Source organism: Polypterus senegalus, chromosome 9 (genome assembly GCF_016835505.1).
Source record: "Polypterus senegalus isolate Bchr_013 chromosome 9, ASM1683550v1, whole genome shotgun sequence".
Lineage (NCBI taxonomy): Eukaryota > Metazoa > Chordata > Cladistia > Polypteriformes > Polypteridae > Polypterus > Polypterus senegalus.
The window spans coordinates 2297300-2320593 of NC_053162.1; the positions used below are offsets into that span (position 1 = coordinate 2297300).

The window sequence follows — 23294 nt, forward strand, 5'->3', positions numbered from 1 at the left end:
AATGGTCAGCTTGAAGAAACTGGAAGGAAAATCGTCCATCTTTTGTGTCTCAGCACCTCACTCTAGCGGATTACTTCAGTTTCCCGATGATTACAGTTTTTGGATTTGTGTTTCTGTCCTGTTCTTAATATTCATGTGGTCTGATGAGAGAGGATAAACGTCTTTGTCTGCGGAGCTTGTGGCAAGCACCTGGGAGTGGTACCCAGCCGGGACCCCCAGAAGGACCAGAAGAGGGCTTACGCCTCCTCCAGACCACGAGGGGGTGACTGCCCTGGTGGCTTTGGGGAACACGGGAACAGAGCTTAGAAGCTCAACCCTATAGGGGCCCGTGGTCACTGCCAGGGGGTGACCCAATGCCCGTGGAGCCCTGGCCCTCAGCACTTCCGTCACACCTGGGAGGACCGGCGGAAGGTTATCGGAAGGCACCTGGAGCTCATCCGGGTGAGCATAAAACAGGCCACCTCCCTCCATTTGATGGCTGGAGTCGGGCGAGGAGAAGGACGGAACTCGGAGGAGAGTAAAGAGCAAACCTGAAAAGGCATTGAGGAAGAAGGCCTGGACTTTGGGGTGAAAGTGGATTCTGTGTCTTCACTTTGAAAATAATAGTTGTGAATAAATGTGTGTGGTGCTTTGCACCAATGTCTACCTGTCTGTGTCCCACAACACAAGCTCCTGGCGCCTGCAGCTCTTCACCATCACCCCGTCACAATATGACAAACCTTTACGTATTACACAGAAAGCCACTCACTTGGGACTTCCGTTGATGTACCCCTGCCAGTTGGCATTGGGATTTGATCAGGGCCGGGTTTGGACTTTGTATTGTCGTGTTTCTTGATGATCTTTTGTCAGGTTTTGTTCGGCCTCAGTTAATGAACCATCGCTGCCCACCAAGGTCATTGGGGGAGCTTTTGTGTTCTCGTCATTGGTTTGGTCATTTTTTTTCCCCCCTTCTTTAGCGTTACATTTTTTTCTTGAAAAATTACATATTTATTACATCTGATCTTACTTCAGAAGTGTAGAAAGTATAGTAATGATACAATGCATAATAATAAAAATAATACTAATACCATATATACTGGCAAATGACGTTGTATGTGTGGTGTATCTTGAAGCCTGGTGAATTACACAGTCGGGACAACAATAGCGGGTTTTCTTTCCAGACTGATCAGCTTTTGAACAGCACGCTGCACATGTGCGATTGATACGAGCGTCACTTGCGGAATCATCAGAGTCACTTTCGATTTCACTTTCAACAAAGACAGATTCACCTCGTGTTCACTGCTTGTATTGCTGTCAAGGGTGTGCAACGCCTGAACTGCTGAAAAACGTTTCTTACGAGACGCCATTATGAGGCTTGGAGAAGACATCTCTGCACTGTTGCCTGGGTAACACTTGGGCCTGTCACACATGCAAGACACGCCCACATAGTTTCCCAATCCTCGGGTCTAACGTTTACGCGAGGCGCGTCTATACCGCTGCCCGAGTGATGCTTGGGTCTAACGCTCGGGACGTTAATATATCCTTTATTTTTTAATCGTTTAGCTGTTCTATTTTCACATCTCTGTGTGCGAGTGTGGGAGAGCAGGGTCAAGTCTGGATGTGTTTCTAGCATCCCTGTAATGAAATGAACAAATGACCATCTTCAGACGGTGTGAATGTTAGCGTCACCTGCCAGTGCTCACGGCGTACTAAGACAATGGAGAACAAGTGTCTGCGTTAGACAAGAAGTGTCTCGTAAGGATCTAAAAATCAAGCTAATAGCTCTTTCTTTCTCTTTCCAGATGGGTTGGTTTCCATCAACATATGTGGACGAGGAAGGGGTGCAGTGATTGGCCGGCAGTGCTGCTCTTCTCTCGTTCTTCAACTAAAGCCATTCCTCCAAACCACTTTGAGATGGACACTCAGGAGGCCCCCGCGTGGAAGACCTTGCTGGACCTTTGCTTAAAGACTGCTATGTGCATAGCTGACGTTTTTACTTGCGTTTTCTCGGTTTGTATATATCTATATAAATAGAAATATATATATATAAATATATATATATATATATATATATATATATATATATGAATGAGCTTTATTTTTAAATGCTCTCAATAGAAAATTGAACCGGCACAGAAATTGCAGTTCTACTTTTATAGAGTAAAACACACATTCTCTGGTAAAGCCCGGGAAACCCGAAAATGAATGTGGCGGAAAGGTATTAGGAAAAGAAAAGACGTATTAATAATTTATTTTACTTTTGCAGTTGTAGCAGGTATTAGATGAAGTTACCCCTAGGGTGAAAACTTCAAGTAAACCAATAATATTTACTGCAATTGCAGACTAAGAAAGAGTTTGAGAGTGGAACAAATATGCCTTAGTTGTCATTGTATTGCCTTGAAGTCACAGTTGTCCAAGCTGTCCAGCATGCGGACCTTCATCTGCTAACCGAGAACGCGTGCAAAACTCGCTTGAGCTCAAAGCGTCCGCCAAAATGCCCGATTTGTAGTCTGTAAATGTGAGTCTGTGTCTGACCACAAATGCGCATTTATGATAGAGAAGGAAAATGGAAGAGCTTGGCAAATAAACAGATAATCACTGCAGACATACTGCTTCACCCAAAAATGACCGTTTTCTCTTTATAATCTGACACTTCCCGTTGTTTGTATTGATGATGACGATGATCTCGTGTTTTCATGGAGACTGGAGATGACCAAATTCCTGGTACAGTGGGGCTTCAATGGGGACGCAAACTGAAAGTTTATAGTAAATGTAGCATCCCTTCTGTTGGATTAGAGTGGGCCTCACTTCCATAATTGAGGTTTGAGGAAGAGGTTAAATAAAGCCAGTATACGTGTCATAGGAACGATGGTACATTTACTATACGATGAGATATTCACACTACTTATAATACTGAGAGAACATGTCCACAGAGCTCTTTAAGCGTACCGGCAACAAACCCAGCTTGTCTATCCAGGTGGGATCAAGAGATCTTCCAGAATCAGAAGCTCATAGACATTCAGCACATACGCTCCTCAGTTTCTGTAGTGTATTTTCTCAGTTAATGATCAAAAGCTCTTTCCAAATTCCAGGGTTGACTCACCGTCTATTTAGTAAACATATATATATATATATATAAATATATATATATATACATACATAAAACCCGAACTTCGGCCAGTTCCCAAATTGGCTGAGAGGTGTGGCCAAAGTCTGAATTGCTAGAAATGACCGGCGTATGTGCCATTTCGCAAAGTGGCGAGAACTCCCAGGCCAAAATTGGATGCGCTGATGTAAGACTGTCCGCTCAAGGTGTGAAGATGCTTAAAAACTTTCACATGCAGATTCAGAAGCGAGTTTTCCATTCTGCACGAGAAACTGCTCAAGGCGGGTCTTGTTCAGAAAGCGGACGCCACTTGAGAGGCCTTCTCCTCGCCCAAACACCAACCTTAAGGTCAATAAGATAGGCCCCTGATGTTAAGTCACTATTTTAGGGCTAAAATGATAACAGAAATGTGAAACCTACTTATATACCGAATCTTAATTACTGTGAAACAACCAAATGGTGTCCGCTTTCTGAACAACAGCCGCTAAGGCTACACTTGATGCGATTGCACTACTAAGTGTGCAACAAATCGCTGCTCATGCCTTTGTTCTTCCGATTTTCATGCTATTTCTCAAACGGGTGCGCCAAATTCTGAAATCGAGGAAAAGATCAGACATTGGCTGGTCAATTACAGCGACACTGGCCATTTCCCGCTTTGGCCGATTTTCGGTTTTGGCACTGTATATATATATATATAAATCAATCTGTATTCAATAATAGAAATAATTCTTTTGTTTCTTCGGAAGAAATTTGCATCAAACCCTTTCTAGAAATCTACTGGGCAAGAAAATGGCCGCTTCATATTAAAGATGGCATCCCGCATGCACAGTGTGTACGAGCCCTCAAATACAGCCACTCTCTGATAACAGCTTCTTAACTCAAACTTACAGTAAATTACATAGGAACATAATGTAAAAATATTTAAGAATTACTTCGTAACGCTTTGAAATTGCTTCAGATTTTTTTTGGCCAGCACCTCCGGACTCACCGGTATGAGAAAACCTCCACGTATCCTACATCGTTTGACTCGGCCTGATGGCCACTTATGCCAGACATTCTGCTTTTTGGGGTTCCTCTCTATTCTTGGCCTGTCAGACCTGAAAACCCTCAATTTTAGGCCATTTTTGACCATATTTTGTGCAGGATATGACACCCTTATGATAAGCAGCACTAGAAAAGGTCCAGAGAAGAGCAACTAGGCTGATTCCGGGGCTACAGGGGACGAATTAGGAGGAAAGATGAACAGAGCTGAGCCTTTAAAGGGAGATGAAGAGGAGACCTGACTGAAGTGTTTAAACTGATGAAGGGAATGAGACCAGTGGATCGAGATGGCAACTTTAAAATGAGGTCCTCAAGAACACGGGGACACAGTTGGGAACCTGTTAAGAGGGAATTTCAAACAAACATTAGGAAGAGATCCTCAGACACAAGTGGCCAAGTCTTGTGGTGGACAGCAGGACTTTAGGAGCTTTCAAAACTCGATGTTATTTTAGAAGAATTAAGTGGACAGGATTGGTGAGCTTTCTTGGGCTGAATGGCCTGTCCTCATCCTGATTGTTCTAATGTTCGAAAAGAAGTAAAGCAAAAGGTGCCTTCAGCAAAAACAAATAGAAGGACTTGAAGTTAAGCATCAACCGATTCCAGGGGTTCAGCCGCTACTGCAGGGGTCCTCAATCACGGTCCTGGAAGGCTGCAGGTTTTTGCTCCAGTGACACTTCTGCTTCACTTTAGTGGTCTCGCTCGTTAAGATTTTGAACCCTTATTGCTTATTTTAGTCTTAAACGACTGTATTCTTGGTTTTTAATTTGCTCCTAATCAGCAATAACATGCAAAGCAGCATTTCTCCATTGAGGTCGTTTCCATTGACACCCCTGTGTGTATTTATCAATCACTATTGAGTTAAATGAAATACGCAGAAGGAAAGTGAAGGACTGAGAATCTCTCCTCCATTTTAGCCTTCAAATCATTTGGATGAGATCCTTAGAAAGGAGAAGAACATCGAGGATATGAGAATGAGCCGACATGGCAGAGTTAAAGCACCAACAAGCCATGAAATTAAATTAATGGCAAGAATTGCTTTCTAATTAAGAAACTGGGTTAGAACAAAAAACCTGCAGCCACTGCGGCCCTCCAGGACTGGGACTGAGGACCCCTGCACTAATGGGATGCGATGGGTCAAAGTTACTCCATTTCACAAAGCGTAATATCATCCCTTGGAGTGTCGTTCAACATTGTTTTGCGATTGCCGATCACAAATTTGATCATAATTTTGTTACTTGTTTTTCTTTTTCGGTGGTCGTAGCCCTCCAAGAGTCACTCATGGGCCGGTGGGCCAAGTAAAACATTAAAAAATTAAATGATAGGGGAAAACATTGAAAAGCAGAGGTGTGCCAGTGCATACAAATTGGTACCATGGCAGACTTACTACTATCAAGACTTGGAGTTTCAGTAAAGAGACATCCGTACCACTCAGAAAAAAAATGACATGTGACCAGGTGGTCCTGATGTACGTGCTGGCTGATGGTGTAGGAAGAAAAGCAGGATTGGACGGCCTCCTGATCGAACTCCCCGCAGCTCTCCATTAGCACGTTTACCACCTGATCGACGTCAGGGAAGCTGTAGGTAAAATGAGCCTCCTACGGGCATCATAAGTTTTACCAGACTAGCATGGAACCAAAGATTAGCACACTGGAGACATTAAGACAAGGGAATGTGGTACAGAAGAAAGAATCCATTTAACTTGCTTTTAAATGCGTCGTTCACTCCTAAATACAAACATGTGAAGGAAGCCCATGGGGCAGAGCGGTTGTGTTAAAATTCTAAAGTGGGATCTTTGATCTCCAGGGAGTCGGGGGCAGGCAGAAGGGGACATCTTCAGTATGTCTGTCCATTTGGCAGGTGACAGGTGACTCTGTCTGCATGGATTCTGGTGAGCAGAAAACAAAAGATCCGACAGGGAGATAAATACGAGAAAGGAATGACAGTTAGGGATGGGCAGAGTCAAAACCGGAGAAATCGATCGAAACCACGCAAACAAAACACGAGACTACAGCTGAAAATCAAAGGGGAACGCGAGTCTGAAACCGTTACAGAGCCTAGCACTATGGCCGAACTGCTCCAAGTTTGTTTTCTTATCCACTGGAGGCCCACAAGTCTTATCTGTATTTATGTCACAACTGGTGACTTCATCAATGCAATGACGCAATCATGTGACACATCACAAAACACAAAATGACAATTTAAAAAAAAAAAAAACGGTTCCAACCCAGCAGATGGCGGGAAGTGTCAGGCCGTCACGGTGCAACTTAGGGGTCAGCCCCTCGGGATGAGGCAGCAGGCAAAAGAAAAATTCTTAATAGTAGAGGATCCGACATTAAAGCAAAAAAAATGACCTCTATCGTGACAGGAGGGCTTCCTTCTGCTGTAATTTGGGAGCAAAAGGCGACTTTAAAAGCATCTTAGCATCTCCACCACGGCAGCTGCTGTTACAAATTTTAGAGATTGTCATTTCAAGGACGACTCATTTCTGTACCTGTTTTAGTTCTGGAATATTCTTAGCGTCTTTCAATACTGTTTGTTTCTATTTACATTGTTTTATGTGTCACCGTTTTGTTCCCATTAGAGGTGACACCATTTTGTTTGTTCTTAGCATTGACCCCCACGTACAAGGTCAAGTCACACAATGCCAGTGAATCTCCACTATTTAAGATGGTGGCCCGCTATCGTGTTTGTCCAAGTTTCTGGATCACAAGCTCCTTTCCCCCTGCTTTAGTGCTGTTTTTGAAGGTTATTGATGTCCAGACCCCTCCAGGATACAAACTTAAGTCACCTAAAAATCCTCAAACACATTTATTTCATATTTAAAGGTGTTTTTTCTTTTCTTTATCGATTTTGTTCAACCGCCATCCCTCTACCACCGCACTTGAAAAGTCTCGTTTTCAGTCCAAAGCCCCATTGGAGTCTTGAAGGTTCTTGGCAGTCGTAATGAAACCCCCTGGCACATCTGAGCAGAGTTGTATGTGAATGTTGCAGCTTTTGACTTGCTGGGCTGCCTTAAGCTTCGTGTTCTTCATAATTTGTCATGGAGCCTGCGGGCTGCTGGGATCTTCATATTTATAAACCACCACCAAGGTACAAATTAGAGACGTTTTAACAAGCACCTCTGTCGAGCCATGTCAAGGAATCTCTCAGGGTGAAGAGGTGGGACACAAACTCACAACTTTGGGATTACAAACCATCAGATCCACCACAGCCCTGATGGAAATCTCCTTCCAGCAGGAGCAGATCTGGATGCTTAGCCCGTGACGCAGCTTTGTCCTTTGTCGCCGGCCACAGCCTCATCCAGACACGATGCGCTTCTGTGGACTGAAATGTCGAAACACGATCGAGTAACAAGTGGTGGCTCTGAGGCTTGGGATCTGCACTGGCAATCGGAAGGTTGCCAGTTCGAATCCCGTAAATGCCAATAGCGACTTTGCTCTGTTGGGCCCTTAACCTGCAATTGCTGAGCGCTTTGATTAGTGAGAAAAGCGCTATATAAATGGAAAGAATTATTATTAATTATTATTATTATTACTTGACCCTTCAGTCCGAGTTCAGAACCGAGCAGATGTCAAACTGACATTAATGATCAATCTGCTAATGTCGGAGGGTGAGGAGGACGAGTTTTCTAGTGGAGTATGACAAGCTGGGGCAGACGTGGGAACAAAACACAATGAGAGAACAAACTCCGACGGCGGTGAAGGGCCTCGAGCAGCGGGACCAGTCGGGAGACGTCCGCGTGTACATAGGATCAAATGCCACACTGTATGAACATAGCCGCCTTGTATATATGCCAGCGTATCGTACGAAAGAATCCGAGAGACGCAGCAGCTTCGGGAGACACGTCTGGTGAAGTTTTGCACTGAAAAACCCAACATCCCTGTTTTATGCACAGAAAAAAGGGTCCAGGGTCCAAGTCCTGGTGTGTTTGCAGTTTCCACTTCTTTGTAACGAACAATCGGCCGAAACTGCAAAACCCTACCGGTCAACCCGCGCTATTCCTGAACTGCCTCCGACGGAACGTAACTGCAATCCGATCAAAGGACTTTTTTTGTATTTGGGTGCACATATTCCTTACTGAGAGTTGATTTACTGCGTCTGGTGCTCTAGAGTTTTTTTTTTTTTGGTTTCTCTTTTATATTTTTAATAAATGTTTACAAAAGACATTCCTTCTGCAGCAATCAGCTGAGATCTTTTTATTTAATGTGGATTTCCACCAGTTGACATTCATTTTACGGAATTCTCCAAAAGGTGGAAGGTGGCAGGGGGGTGTTGTTTTACAGCCTTTGCTCTGAGAGGACCACTCTGTGATGAGCGCCTCCATCGGGGGCGTCCTGGGGGGTGAACTGGACCCAAATATCGGGCGCCAGAGGCTGTTCAGGGCCCAATGCATGTTGTCATTTCCTCTCATTTCTGAAATGTAAAATGTGTACATTTTAAACAAACAAATTTTCAATGAAGTTTTTACAACAAATAAACCTTCATTTTGCTTAAAAAAATGTGTTGCATGAACTTGACATTGGGGTGGATGCTCTCCACTGGATTATTCTCCAGTAAGCATCTCAGAATAACATGGTGGGTTTCTTAGATGTTCGCCGTTCATTTCTTAGCTCTCCTCTATCAGCCCTTACCGATCGTTTTATTTTCGTCTGTAGTCTGCACTCTTCATTTAGTAGGCGAATTCAGGGGCTGCTGGGGCAAAGAGGAAGACAAGCAGCAGCGTGAGGAGAGCTCATGAAGACGACGATACTCCTTACAGTTCTTTACCTACTGTGGTAGGTTGGATAGGAAGAGAACAAGATGATGGACAGTGAGGTTTGGAGAGCTAACCAAGCTGAGGTACCCCTTCAGGTTCAAGTACTTTACCAGGTGTCTGCAGCACAATGAAATGGAAAAGAATAAGAAACCTTTAGGGGTATCGTCACCTTCATGAGCTCTCCTCACCCTCCTGGTCGTCATTACTTTACTGGGCATCTGCAGCGGGTTGGAATGGAAAAGAATAAGACGACAGACAGTGGAGTGAGGAGAGCTCACAAATATAACGATACCCCCTGAGGTTTAAGTACTTTACTGGGCATCTGCGGTAGATTGGAATGGAAAAGAATAAGAACCCTCAGGGGACATCAATGTCTTTATGAGCTCTCCCACCCTGCTGTCCATCATAAATACTTTACTGGGCATCTGCAGTAGGTTGGAGTGGAAGAGAATAAGATGATGGACGGTGAGGTTTGGAGAGTTAACCAAGCTGAGGTACCCCTTCAGGTTCAGGTACTTTACCGGGTGTCTGAAATGGAAAAGAATAAGAAACGTTTAGGGGATATCGTCACCCTCATGAGCTCTCCTCACCCTTCTGGTCGTCATTACTTTACTGGGCATCTGCAGGGCTGGAATGGAAAAGAATAAGACGGCAGACTATGGCGTGAGGAGAGCTCACAAATATAACGATACCCCCTAAGGTTTAAGTACTTTACCTACTGTGGTAGGTTGGAGTGGAGGAGACCAAGATGATGGACAGTGAGGTTTGGAGAGGAGGACACCGCTCAAGGTTCAGCTACTCTACCAGGTGTCTGCAGCACATTGGAATGGAAATGAATAAGAAACCTGAGAGGACATCGCTGTGTTTGTGAGCTCTCCCACCCTGCTGTCCATCATTAATACTTTACTGGGCATCTGCAGTAGGTTGGACTGGAAGAGAATAAGACGATGGACGGTGAGGTTTGGAGAGCTAACCAAGCTGAGGTACCCCTTAAGGTTCAGGTACTTTACCGGGTGTCTGGTAGGTTGGAATGAAAAAGAAGATGGCAGACAGTGAAGTGATTTCATCTCACAAGGACTTTACCAGGTGTTTGCGGTAGGTTAGAAGGTTAGAATGGAAAAGAAAAGGAAATCTCAGTGGGTATCGTTGTCGTTGTGAGCTCTCGCACCCCTGCTGTCCATTGTAATTACTTGACCGTGAAATCTGCGGTAAGCTGGAATGGAAAAGAATAAGATGATGGACAGCGAGCCGAGGAGAGCTCATGAAGATGGTGATACTCCGTGAGGTTTGGGGTGTAGGCCGAGGCTCCCAGCACGAGTCCACCTGGTCCTCATCAGATCCAACAGGGCACTCCTGTTATGATTGGTGTATTTCAGTCACTTTTTGTTTTGTCTTTTCTAGTGAGTTTCTGGGGCTTCTGAAGTCCAGGAATCTGATGTGGACGTTTATCTGATTTCCTCCTGAAGTTGTGCTTTTGTTTTGCGTGATGCCATTTTGAATGTTGATGGGCAAGGCTGCATTGAATTTTTTGCGTTGGCTTTTGCTAAGATATCTGCTAAGAGTTTCCCAAAAATGTGCACTGCATGATGTCTATAAGTCGTGATGGTACGCGGTGTTCAGTCATCCATATTTGGATAAACAGAAGATTTTACACGCGTTTCTGTCTCTGTTTTCTGACTTCCATTTTGTCTGACGGTTCTGATTCTTTTCTACGTTTGGCGCTCGGTGAAAGACTGGAGTGACTTTGTGTTTTCAACCCCTGGGCGTACTTCTTTTTCGTCGCGCTACATCTCCCGATCCTTAATTTAAAATTCTCTCTGCTGAGGCAAAACCAAACGCCTAACAGTGCGGCAGGTGCAGTAATGACAGGAATTCAAAATAGTGGCAAGCGTAAATCAAAATGGCACAGATACTTTAATGCCAACAAAATTAAGCATTAAATCAAATACCGTTTTTACTGGTGTACCACGCACCCTCGTGTAAGACGCGCACCCTAATTTTTACAAACAAAATCGCAAAAATTGTTTTGCCTCGTGTACGACGCGTGTTGTGATTGTATAGGAAGCGTTTAGAGAGAAAAAGAGAGTGAGTGGGCGAGCGAGAGAGAGTTAGTGAGCGAGAGAGAGAGAGAGTTAGTGAGCGAGCGAGAGAGAGAGTTAGTGAGCGAGCGAGAGAGAGTTAGTGAGCGAGAGAGAGAGAGAGAGAGAGAGTTAGTGAGCGAGCGAGAGAGAGAGAGAGAGAGTTAGTGAGCGAGAGAGAGAGAGAGTTAGTGAGCGAGAGAGAGAGTTAGTGAGCGAGAGAGAGAGTGAGCGAGAGAGAGAGAGAGAGTTAGTGAGTGAGAGAGAGAGAGAGAGAGAGTTAGTGAGCGAGCCCAAGCAGAAGAAGTAAACATTACAGAATGACATTTCCTCGTGTATGACACACACCTGATTTTCTAATGCTAATTTTCTGGAAAAAATGCGTGTGGTACACACATAAATATGGGAACTAGAAATGGTATCAAATTCTAGGGTATTAGAGTGGAAAATCTTAAAAAACAAAATGAAATAAACGATTCAATCCTAACAACACCGATGCACTAAACTGAGCTGGCCTGTCGAATGGCTGGAGGGAAGAAGGGGACCATAGCGGAAGGGGAGCGGGTATTACCCAGGTAATCTTGTAACCCGCTAGACACTCAGAACACCTGACAACATCAGAAGGGGCATCGCCAAGGAAGAGGAAGTGTCTGCAGAGAGGAATATCCAAATCGAGTGACAGGAGAGAACAAATCAAAGGTTAAAAAGATAAAGGGGCTAAGGGGGACGCACCTCGTCTGGCATCTTTAAACATCCGTACTCTCCGAGAAATATTCAGTTTGGTAAGAATTATGACCATAGCAATAGAATATAGCATTTTAATCATTAATAATAGACTCCCACCAACTTCATCATTCCATCACTCCTCCATCAAGTGACAAACGAGCGGCCATATTCGATGAGTGACAACGGCTAATTTCAAACTGGAACAAGACTCTCGTGATGAGAAGTCGAGAATCAGAGAGAAGTTCAGTGCTGTGGCCGCCTTAGGAGTAGAGCTGTCCAATTCTCCAGGCACCGTCCTTCCAGCCTGCTTCCCAGTGCATGGTGTTTGTCCACCGCTCTGCCCGCTCGGCCTTGTTGCTCTCAAGTGCCGCCTCATACGTCGTCCAGAGTTCCTGTAATAAGAAATGATTATAAGGACAGAGGACCACCCAGACCATAATCCACTGTTTTTAAGTGCCTTGTCACCTTGTAGACCCGGTCCCTTGTTTCCACCACTGACGTGTGCCCCAGGGTGGTCTTTGCGGTTTTAATGGATGCAGTTTTTTTGACGATTGTCTCCTCATCTGCACTATTCTTTGGTTCAAAGTATGTTAATCCTGGCCATGTCCTACAAGAAAGGAGAAGCCTTGAAACAAACACTTGACACTGAGGGGTTTTCATGGCATGGGATCAGCCTGCTGGCCCACCTAACCCTGTCTTGCAGTCACGCCGACTACTCTCATAACGTCTTACCTGCTTCCTCTCTGAATCAGTGGTACGTCCTGCTCCTTCATCTCAAGAGGGAAGCCAGATTGCTTACGGCGAATGAGGGTGCAGGTTCTCTGACTTGCACTTTCGACCGCTAAATTAAAACAAAAACACAAACACGTTTACTTGAGAAGAGAGAAGAGGCGTAGCAGACAGGGTGCTGGAGCTGAAATCGTGAGGTCGGTGGTTCGGGTCCAGCTGCCAACATGCTGGGCGAATTTGGGCGAGCGACTTTAATGTACCGTCATCATCAAAGTCGCCATGGGTGAAGGCGTCTGCCGAATAATCCCGATAATTGCCATCGGTACGGGATAAGCCCACGAGACAAACCCTATGGGCGGAAGTGACGCAGCAGTTCAGGGGTTGGATTTTGGATTTTCACCCACACTTCTACTTGTATTGAAATCAAGAAGCCAAAAAGAACAAAGTCTGCGGAAAGTTGAGATTCCAGTCCCCGAGATTAGAGTTGCTTGAGCTGCACTGTTTCGAGTCCCTCTGTCTTTATTTTGCACAAATTGGGTGTTCTTACACTTTGGGTTCTAAACCAGGACTCTCATTTTGCCATAAATATTTTGTAATAGACTTTCATTGTTGTAATAAATGTTGGGCCAGTTTGGCCTCCATTTTGATTCTTTACATTGAGATATCGAGCGTCCTAACCCTAACCCTAACCCTAACCGCCGTCACAGAACTGGGGAAGGCTTTTGTGCATACGTTTGATTGTTTAACAATCTTTTTTACTTTCTTCACTTGTTTAATATTTTCTTTCACTGATTCACTCGTACCTTCATACGTGTTTCTGTGCGTACAGTAAGTATGAGTGCACGGCGAGTCAAAGCCTGCTGCATTTCGTATGCGTATTGCGTATCTTCCACGACGTGCAGACAATGCAAGATGAAATAAAGGAACTGAAAAAAGATTTCTTTGCACCAAACAGCAGGCGCTGTGGACTCGCCATCAGCTAAGATAGACACATCTTCTCAAACTCGGCCTGCAGATGGTGGCAGTCACGGTAAAGAACCGGAGAAACCACATCCCACCCGAAATTCAGGGGAATGTTGGGATTTCCTCAGCAGTGTCACGAGGTGCAAGAGACGCAACCATCGAACTGCCCAGATTGTGTCACTGTCTGATAGAAGGGCATTAGTGTGAGGGTCTACCGTGTACGGCACTAATCCGCCATATTACTTTGATTGTTCCAGAATTTCGTAAAAGTATTTGATGTAGCTCTATATTCAGAAGTGGCACAGAACGGGTCATTAGCGAGCTGTCAGGGTTTCCAGTCCATTGACGACTACAGAAGGCAGTTTTTACATGTTAGTGGGATACTTTGTGCCCTGAAGCCACGGGTTTAACCCGATTACTGGAGCAGCGGTAGTTCGTAACCAAGAATGGACAAAGGCAAGTGGGCACACCACAAGTATCTTCTTCTTCAGGAGTCGTCACAGCTGAGCACACCACAACTACCCGGCACAAAAATGCTAATTTATTTATACTTAAAGGCAACAACCGAAAATGTGTGTGCAGGTAAACATCTTCCAATAAAAAATGGTCTGTAAATACGGAGTATTGGAAAGATAAAACCAAAAACACATACAGTGAGTATAAAAAAGAATCCCCCCCTTTGACATATTCCCATTTTTTTTGCTTTACAGCCTTAACACACAAACTAAGATTTTTCCCAGCTTTACTTACTCAATGCCACCTCTAACATCAAGTGAAAGACATCACAGCTACAGGTCAGAAGAATTAGAAGAAATAAAAAACAAGAAATCCTGAGATGAATAAAGGACCCCCCCATCCTAAACTCACTCAGGTGTCAGTGCCCACCATTTCCATTGCGGTTACTGGTTTCCTCCCACCTGTGCTCAGCTGTAATGAGTGTGATTAGTGAAGCTGTTCCTGGTCCATTCATTCCCCTGCTTGGTAGATCAACTGACAGCAAACAACTGACTGTGGGTGGCAGGTCACTTTCAGAAGATCTCAGGGACAGAGTTGTGGACGGACAGAAGGCAGGAGATGGAGACCAAAACATCTCAAAAGCTTTATCAATCCCAAGGAGCTCAGTAAAGTCCATCATAAAGAAGTGTTTGGTACCACTAGGACCCTCCAAACTGGATGGAAGAGCAAGGAGGAAACTGGGAAGAGAGGCCACCAAGATGCCAATGGCCACTTTGAAGGAGTTACAGGATTTGATGGCAAACAGTGGTCATTAATGGTGTGCAGGTGACAACAATTTGACAAGCGCTCTACCATTGTGGCTTGTTCAGGAGGGCCGCACTTCTCAAGAAAGGCCACATTAAGGCTCGTTTGAGCTTTCCCAGAATGCACCTTGAAGATCCTGATGCCAAGTGGAGAAAGGTCTTCTGGTCAGAGGAGACAACAATCAAACTATTGACCTCGATACCAAATGCAGCTGACCATCCACAACACACCATACCGACAGTAAAGCATGGAGGGGGCAGCATCCTGTTGTGGGGGGGCCTGGGGCTCTCGTTAGGGTAGAAGGACACATGGAGGGGGCAAAATACCATCAAATTCTGGAGGAACACCTGCTACCCTCTGCCAGAAAGTTTCAGACGGGCAGAATGTTCACATCTCAACACGACGACGAGCCGACGCTCACAGCAAAATGGACCACAGTGGCTGAAGGAGAACAAAGTGAATGTCCTGCTGTGTCCAGTCAGAGCCGAGAGCTAAATCTGTGGAAAGATCTGAAGATAGCAGACCAGCAACGCTCACCAGCCAATGTGACCGAACTTGAACAGTTAAACTGTAAAGAAGAGTGGGGGGGCAAAGCTGAGAGAGAAGAATCAACAGACTGAGGGCTGTCATTAAAAGAAAAGGGGGGTCAACACAGTGACACTGACATGGGGGTCCTTTACTAATCTCAGTATTTCTTGTGTTTGATTTTTTATAATTTTTCTGAACTGTAGCTGTGATGTCTTTCACTTGATGTTAGAGGTATTCAGTAAGTAAAGCTGGCAAGAAATATGAGTTTGTGTGTTCACATTTAAGGCTGTAAAGCAAAAGGAATGGGAATATGTCGAAGGGGGGGATTCTTTTCTATACCCACTATAAATACAGATATAAATTCAAGAGACCGAATCGGTTCCTCACCTGATGGCCCCAGAGCTTCACCCTCTCTTGTCTCACCGGCTCACTTCGGGGTCTTCCAGCTGGACTGAGACACGGATGAGTACAGACCCCAGTCCAGCTCCCATCCAAGCCCCCTCCTTTGGTAGCCACTGAGACCCAGCAAACCCGTCTCCCTCTTCCTGCCACCCCCATCAGTCACTGCGAGACCCTGGAACCTGCGATTGGGTTGATCCACCCCTGGATCTCCATTCCCTTTCGTCCGCTGCAGTGCATCACTGAGCACTTCACCTCCATTCTCGTGTACGGACTTGACTGCCTAATCCTGGTCCCACTCTTTCTCTGTTTCCTCGATCTTCCCTTCTTCCCTTTACTGACCTACTCAAACCACGTGAGTGTGCGGACCTCCCCTTAACACCCCACTGCACAGTAATGACAGATGGCTGCGGTCAATCGCTCTCAGGCTCGTGTAATAACCGGCCAAATTCCCCGTTAAGCACTCCATGGCCGCCCATCTTTCCTGCACACATCTGCACTCACGAAATCTGAGACGCACAATTTTTAAACCAAAACCAGACACCTGACCTGCCGGACCACAGTTAGCGGCTGAGATGGACAAAAAAGGCTCGGCAGGCAGAAATAGAAGATGAGCTGGCAAGTCATGACGTCGGTGGAACTTTAGAATAACCTCACTGAAGTCGCTCAAAAGCTAGGAGTATCTTAAGATGATGACGGGGAAGAAGGACGTAATCAGACATGAAATCAGAAGTCAAAACCGGGAGGTCAATCAACAGCGCAAGCAAAGCCAAAACGAAAGACAAAAATCAGTCGAAACCAAGAAACAGAATTGGTTTGGTTATCCGCAAATTCGGATAAGGGAGCGCCTCTGAAAGAAGACCTAATCTGTCACGTCATTTCTGAGTGGTGATGACCCCTGAGGACACGCCTCTAAAAACGAGGGCCACTGTCCTATTGGCAGGAGATATAAAATGGCGCCGCCCATAAATAACAAAAACCACAGCAAAAATCGCCCAAAAAATATTACAATTAAAGTGAAGTTAATTTCAAAATAAGCTGACTGCAGAATCAGATTTCTAGGCTCGAAGTAAAATACAAAATGAGGATAAGAACATGCGAGCCATGCACATTAAAGGCAGGAATCTTCTGAAATCGAATTCCTAACATGTGCCATCATGGGGCCCGATCCCATTACTGACATGCAAGGTCAACCACAAAGGTCCAGACTTCAAACGGGACGTCGCCTCACCTGTGACAGTCTGACATGGAGCACTCGCACTTACTTCCAGGTTGAATTTCGTCCACCGTCAAGAACTCGTCCAGCTTCAGCAGTATACACTCGGTGAGGGTGGCCAAGGCGTGCGCAAACTCCTCAGCCTGCTTCAGTACACAGACCTGCATGAGAAGAAAATGAGGGATGTCACCACGAGACAAAGCCCTATGGGCCAAACACGGCGGAAGTGACGCAGTTCAGGGGTTGGATTTCTGACTTTCACCCAAACTTCTCTTTGTATTGTAAACAAGAAGCTGAAAAGAACAAAGTCTGAGGAATCCATAAGAAGCCGACTCCACCACCGAGCAGGAGACATCTGAACAAACCGAAGAGGGACGAGCAACTCACAGCATCTCCAGAAAGTCTTCAGACCCTCCACTTTTGTCACATTTTGTTATGTTGCAGTCTTGTGATGCCATCGTCTCCATTCATGTTCTCTCCTCAAACAACACTCAGTACTCCAGAACATCAAACCAATACAGGATTTTAGGAATTTTTACAGATGGTCCTGTTCAGCCAACATACATGGGACTTGCAATTCAACTCGGAGTCCTGCCACGTGCAAAAGTTCACTGACGACACTGCTATGGTGGGCTGCATCAGGAGTGGGCAGGAGGAGGAGTATAGGAACCTAATCAAGGACTGGTGGTGGATTTTAGGAGGACCAGACCCCTCATGGACCCCGTGATCATCAGAGGTGACAGTGCAGAGGGTGCAGACCTATAAATACCTGGGAGTGCAGCTGGATGATAAATTGGTCTGGACTGCCAATACTGATGACCTGTGTAAGAGAGGACAGAGCCGACTATACTTCATTAGGAGACTGGCGTCCTTCAACATCTGTAATAAGATGCTGCAGATGTTCAATCAGACGGTTGTGGTGAGCGCCCTCTTCTACACGGTGGTGTGCTGGGGTGGCAGCATAAAGATGAAAGACGCCTCACGCCTGGACAAACTGGTGAGGAAGGCAGGCTCTATTGTAGGCACGGAGCTGGACAGTTTGACATCCATGGCAGAGCGACGGGCGCTGAGCAGACTCCTGTCAATCATGGAGAATCCACTGAACAGGATCATCTCCAGACAGAGGAGCAGCTTCAGAGACAGACTGAGGAGACCCCACACTGTGTGACTCGGGGGGTAAACGTTAACATTATACAAAGTTATTGTCTGTTATACTTGCATTGTTATTACTCTTTAATTTAATAGTTATTATCAGTATGCTGCTGCTGGAGTTTGTGAATTTCACCTTGGGATTAATAAAGTATCTATCTATCTATCTATCTATCTATCTACCTGTTATATAGTGCCTTTCACTCTATCTATCTATCTATCTATCATATAGCACCTTTCACTCTATCTATCTACCTGTTATATAGCGCCTTTCACTCTATCTATCTACCTGTTATATAGCGCCTTTCATCTATCTATCTATCTATCATATAGCGCCTTTCACTCTATCTATCTATCTGTCTGTCTGTCTAGATGTATTAACCATAAAAAACTGAACTCTCCCGTTCACACAAGTATTGAGAGCCTTAACGTTGGCTCAGGTGCCTCTCATTCTGTGAGGTGTTTGGAGTCCATGTGTGGTCACTGATCAGGAAAGGTGCACGGATGGGCTTACAGAAGGTCCACAGGGGAACAAATACCACCAGCCGAGCTCAGAGACGGGGCTGCGTCAAGGCACAGATCTGGAGACGTCTGCAGCATTGAAGGTTCCCAAGTGCCTGGATGGCTCCATAATTCTAAAATGGAAGATGTTTGGAACAAGCACAATTCTTCCTCAAGCTGGTCACCCAACCAAACTGAGCAATCGGGGGATAAGGGCTTAGATAAGAGAGATGGCCAAGAGCCTGATGGTCACTCCAGCTGAGGTCTAGAGAACCTTTGTGGAGATGGGAGAAACTTCCAGAAGGACTACCATCATGGCACCACTCCACTACTCTGGACTTTATGGACAGCTAAAGGACTCTCAGACTGTGAGAAACAAAATTCTCTGGTGTGAGGAAGCCAAGATTAACATCACGTCCGGAGGAAACCAGGCACTGTTCGTTACCTGTCAGTGAAGCATGGCGGAGGCAGTGTTGGGGACTGGGAGGCTAGTTGAGGGAGAGTTAAGTCCAGAGATATTCTGAACCAAAACCTGGACTGCCCTGGACATCAGACTGAGCCAAAGGGCCACAAATCAGAGACAACACAGGCCTAAGGACAACTCTTGGAATGTCCTTGAGTGGTCCGGCCAGAGCCCAGACTTCAACATCACAGAACATCTCTGGAGAGGCCTGACAACAGCAGTCTGTCCACCGATGGCCTCCATCTGACCTGACGGAACTGAGAAGAAAGGCAGAAAATCCCCCACATCCAGCTTGTCGCCCTAAACCCAAGAAGACCCCCGGCTGAGTCGAAGCTCTGAAGACAGCTGGATACTTTTTCATTTGTACTAAACCTGCTTGACCCCCCAGACACACCCGCAGGCTGCTCGACTCACCCGGACTTCCCCTTCGGACATGTCGATGAGCCTCAGCTGTTCTCGCTGCCTCTGCTTCTCCAGGTCACACAGGCTGTCCAGTTGACTCGCGCTGGCCGGGTGGCCCACGCGGGGCCGCAGAAGGTTCCAGTACTCGGCCTGAGGGTCAAGAGAGTGAAAAGCGGGTAAGTGACGGCTGCTGCCGATAAAGTGAGAAGCTCGCCAACAGCACTAGGGGCAAGTTTGTTACGTTGTCTGAATTCTTCATAAAACAACGAGTAACGTAACGCCAGACGGCCTTAAAGTGGAGAAGGACAAACAATCTGCCATTGCCTCCATGGCACCACTGGCACGTCGACTTATCCTGAATCCCACCCCACCACTCTCAAGTTAGTGGCCAGCCGATGTTCTGTTAATACTTGAAATTGGGAAAAAATCAAATTCTCACTTTGAGGATCTGCTCAAAACGTATTTTTAAAACCTGGCGGGATCTCATCAATAACATTTTAGAATTGGCTTCCATTTTGGGGCAAAGGATGCCCTTCTTTTCCTGCTCCTTTTATAGCGTAGCGCCAGTTGATGGCTCCTCTCTCTTTCTCTTGGGTAGGGGGTCGAATTTTGCTTGGATTTGTTAAATTTGTGTTAACTGTATAGAATATTATAGATATCTAATTAAAATCTATAAAAAATATCTTTTTAAAAAAGTAACGTAAATCAATATGGATTTTATTTAAGTAAAAGGTTTACTTAAAAAAAACAAATGTGCATTACTACAGTAAGACATGAGCCACCTTAATAAAAGGAGAAGTGTCTGTGTCTCCAGTTGTCATTCCAACAGATGGTGCATCACAAACTTTAACACTGCCATTCTGAATCCCATACCAAGTGGCATATCACAGAGACATATGCATTGCGTTTGTCTTTCTAACAGGTGGCACATCACAAACCTTTATAGTAAGGCATTTTTTCACTATAAATCTTTGCGATGTACCACCTGTTAAAATGACAAATGCAATGCATTTTTTCCTAAGAATGTTTGTGATGCGCCATTTGTTGGAATGACACATGCAGTGCATTCCATTAATACAAATGTTTGTGGTGCCCCAAAACGAATGGAGTGGCGAAGTGTGCAAAAAATCAGCAATCTGCTGTCCCAATTGTGGCGGTGGGCTGTGCGTTGGTGAGAGTCTCGAAACATGTCACACGCGGGGCGTGTGCTAAATCTGCGTCAGTGCAGCTACGGACACCAGACAGTCCTGTCCTACCGCATTTATGGTGACATTTTGGAATTTACAGGTTTCTGTTATATGTGATTTCGGGTGTTTTCTTGCTCCTTTTATAGCATAGCGCCTGATGGCTCCTCTCACTTTTTGTCTTGGGTGGGCGTCGAAGTTTGCTTTGATTTGTTAAATTTGTGTTGATTGTATAGATTATTATCGGTCTCTAATTAAAATCAATAAAAATGTTTTTTAAAAAAAGTAACGTAACGCAATACGTATTTTACAGTATTCAACTTAAAAAACAGATGTGCGTTACTACGGTAAGACATGAGCCACCTTAATAAAAGGAGAAGTGTCTGTGTCTCCAGTTGCCATTCCAACAGATGGTGCATCACAAACTTTAACACTGCCATTCTGAATCCCATACCAAGTGGCATATCACAGAGACATATGCATTGCGTTTGTCATTCCAACAGGTGGCACATCACAAACATTCATAGTAATGCATCCCATCACTATAAATCTGTGTGATGCACCACCTGTTAAAATGACAAATGCAGTGCATTTTTTCCTATGAATACATGCCAGGCAAGAGGAGAAGAGGAAGAGGATGTGATGAGAGAGGACATGCAGGTGACGGGTGTGACAGAGCAAGATGACGAGGACAGGAAGATATGGAACAAGATGATCCACTGTGGCGACCCCTAACAGGAGCAGTCGAAAGAAGAAGAAGAAGAAGAAGGTTTGTGATGCGCCATTTGTTAGAATGACACATGCAGTGCATACCATTAATACAAATGTTTGTGGTGCCCCACAACGAATGGAGTGACAAAGTGTGCAAAAAATCAGTCATCTGCTGTCCCGAATGTGGCGGTGGGCTAGGCGTTGGTGACGGTCTCAAAATATGTCACACGAGGGGTGTCAGTGCAGCTGTGGACACCAGACAGTCCTGTCCTACTGTATTTATGGTGACAGTTTGCTATTTACAGATTTCTGTTATATGTGATAACGTTTTTCTTCCATGTTTCTGGCTCGTCGTTCCAGCGGTGAACATAACGCTGAGGATGCTACTACAGTGGGTGACCCTGGTGGGCGTCCATCATGTTTTTTTTTTTTTGGACTTTATGACTATTTGGATGCTCACATCGCAAACTTCCACCCCTTATCTGACCCACTTGACCCAATCCAGGCTCCTGCAGCACCCCTGATGGGGGTGCCAGTCTATCACTGAACCACACTCACACGCCTCGTAGTTGTAGTGTCACCCAAATGTCTAAGACACAGGAGGGAAAGCACCAGGATTTGAACCCAGGTCACTGAGCCACAGGACTCTACTTTTCTGTTTTTATGGAGTGAAGCCTGGCACTCTTTACAAACCAGACCTTGACAAGGCACTATATAACGTAACCCCCATGCTACGGTGGCATACCTCTGCTGTGGAAGTGACTCATTTAGGGGCATCGACTGAGGCAGTGAAGTGAGGGGGTGAAGTGTCACCAGTCACAAATTTCTCAGCTCCTGCCCCTTAATGGAACTGAATGGACCCCGGCTTACCGACTTGGGGGTTCACGGACTGTTTGAGGTCATGAAACAGAGACGGGCAGAACGCCATACAATTTGTCCCCAGTGACATTCAGTCCGTGCCTTTGTGGAGGTGTATAGCGCCTTTCAGAGAGAATGTGCACAGGGACGCTCAGTCCTTGTTGTTTTATACCGTATTGTCCCCCGCCACACACACACTAAGTCAGGGTGACAGAACATGTCATTTGTTTAAGGTGCCTTTTGCTCAGAGAACTGGTGACAGGCCTTGTGATGCCCGGTCCAACTCCTTAGCTGCTATTCACCGACCCACCTGTTTGGCATCGAGCTCTCGCTGTGGGCCCACAAAGGCCTGCTTGGCTTGTGACACGATGGCCTCCATGTCCTTTAAGTATTTGCTTCCTAGGTTTTCTATCATGAGTCGGGGAACCAAAGGCAGCTGCTGTTCAAACTCGGTGACCTGCTGTCTGAAATCTGAAAGGAGAAGCAAACAAGGAGTGGGGTGAACGTCTGGCCGGAGACGAGTGCCACTGCCGTGCCCTCCCAGCCGCCATGCTGCTGGCAATGTGCTCTGGGGACCCGATGATCAAACGCATGCACAATGCAACTGGCACTTTGAGAAATGTGACGATGGGGACAGAGGTTTGACACCTGGCCCAGAATTAGTTACAAGTGTGCGTGTGTCGCAAGCCAACCAACTGACCGACTGAGTTCTTTCCCTGAAATGGGACTTTTGGACTCACCCAAGACGCAGCAGTTGTAATAGTCGTCCACCTGCTTCTGGTACACGAGGAGCTTCTGGTTCAACATCTCGCCGCAGTTCTCAAAGCTCTCCGGCAGGAACTCTGGCCTTGTGATTGGCCGCTTGTCCTTCTTCTTGTAAAACTCCTAAACAGACATTAGAGATTGACTTGGAGGGGAGTGAGAAGACCACCACCGATAGTGTCTCCAAGGATTACGGGGGGCAGTCTGGAAAGCCAGGGGGAGGAAAGACGTGATCAGAAATGCGCTGATGGTCGTCACAAAGAGAATGAAGGCAAATGTGAAGGACCAAGCGAAACCAAATGCCAGGGCACACTCAGTGAGGAAGTCATTAAGGGGTTAAGAACATCCACCGAGGGAGACTGAGCCTGCCGCCAAAGTACCAGTGACGTCACCGACGCCAGCCCCACGAGAACAAGAGCAGGAACATGATGACAAAACGGCCATCAAGACAGTCACGAGGACATCGCGGAAATCCTCGCAAAC

The 23294-nt window shown here is 45.7% G+C and overlaps 2 protein-coding genes across 8 annotated transcripts in view; one reads left to right on the forward strand and one right to left on the reverse strand.

Moving 5' to 3' along the window:
* Window positions 1–4244, forward strand: part of vav2 (vav 2 guanine nucleotide exchange factor) — a 472851-nt gene extending 468607 nt beyond the window's left edge. For all 6 annotated transcript variants that reach the window (XM_039762597.1, XM_039762599.1, XM_039762598.1 and 3 more), the window contains one exon: window positions 1782–4244. In XM_039762597.1, coding sequence (XP_039618531.1) covers window positions 1782–1829 — 48 coding nt within the window. In that variant the 3' untranslated portion in view covers window positions 1830–4244. The remainder of the gene's footprint in view (window positions 1–1781) is intronic.
* Window positions 4245–11764: 7520 nt separating this feature from the next.
* The window catches only part of ccdc180 (coiled-coil domain containing 180), a 142607-nt gene continuing 131077 nt past the window's right edge, over window positions 11765–23294 (reverse strand). For both annotated transcript variants that reach the window (XM_039762604.1, XM_039762605.1), the window contains 7 exons: window positions 22790–22934; window positions 22360–22520; window positions 19309–19446; window positions 16831–16942; window positions 12419–12527; window positions 12152–12293; window positions 11765–12078 (listed from right to left, as the gene is read on the reverse strand). In XM_039762604.1, coding sequence (XP_039618538.1) covers window positions 11947–12078; window positions 12152–12293; window positions 12419–12527; window positions 16831–16942; window positions 19309–19446; window positions 22360–22520; window positions 22790–22934 — 939 coding nt within the window. In that variant the 3' untranslated portion in view covers window positions 11765–11946. The remainder of the gene's footprint in view (window positions 12079–12151; window positions 12294–12418; window positions 12528–16830; window positions 16943–19308; window positions 19447–22359; window positions 22521–22789; window positions 22935–23294) is intronic.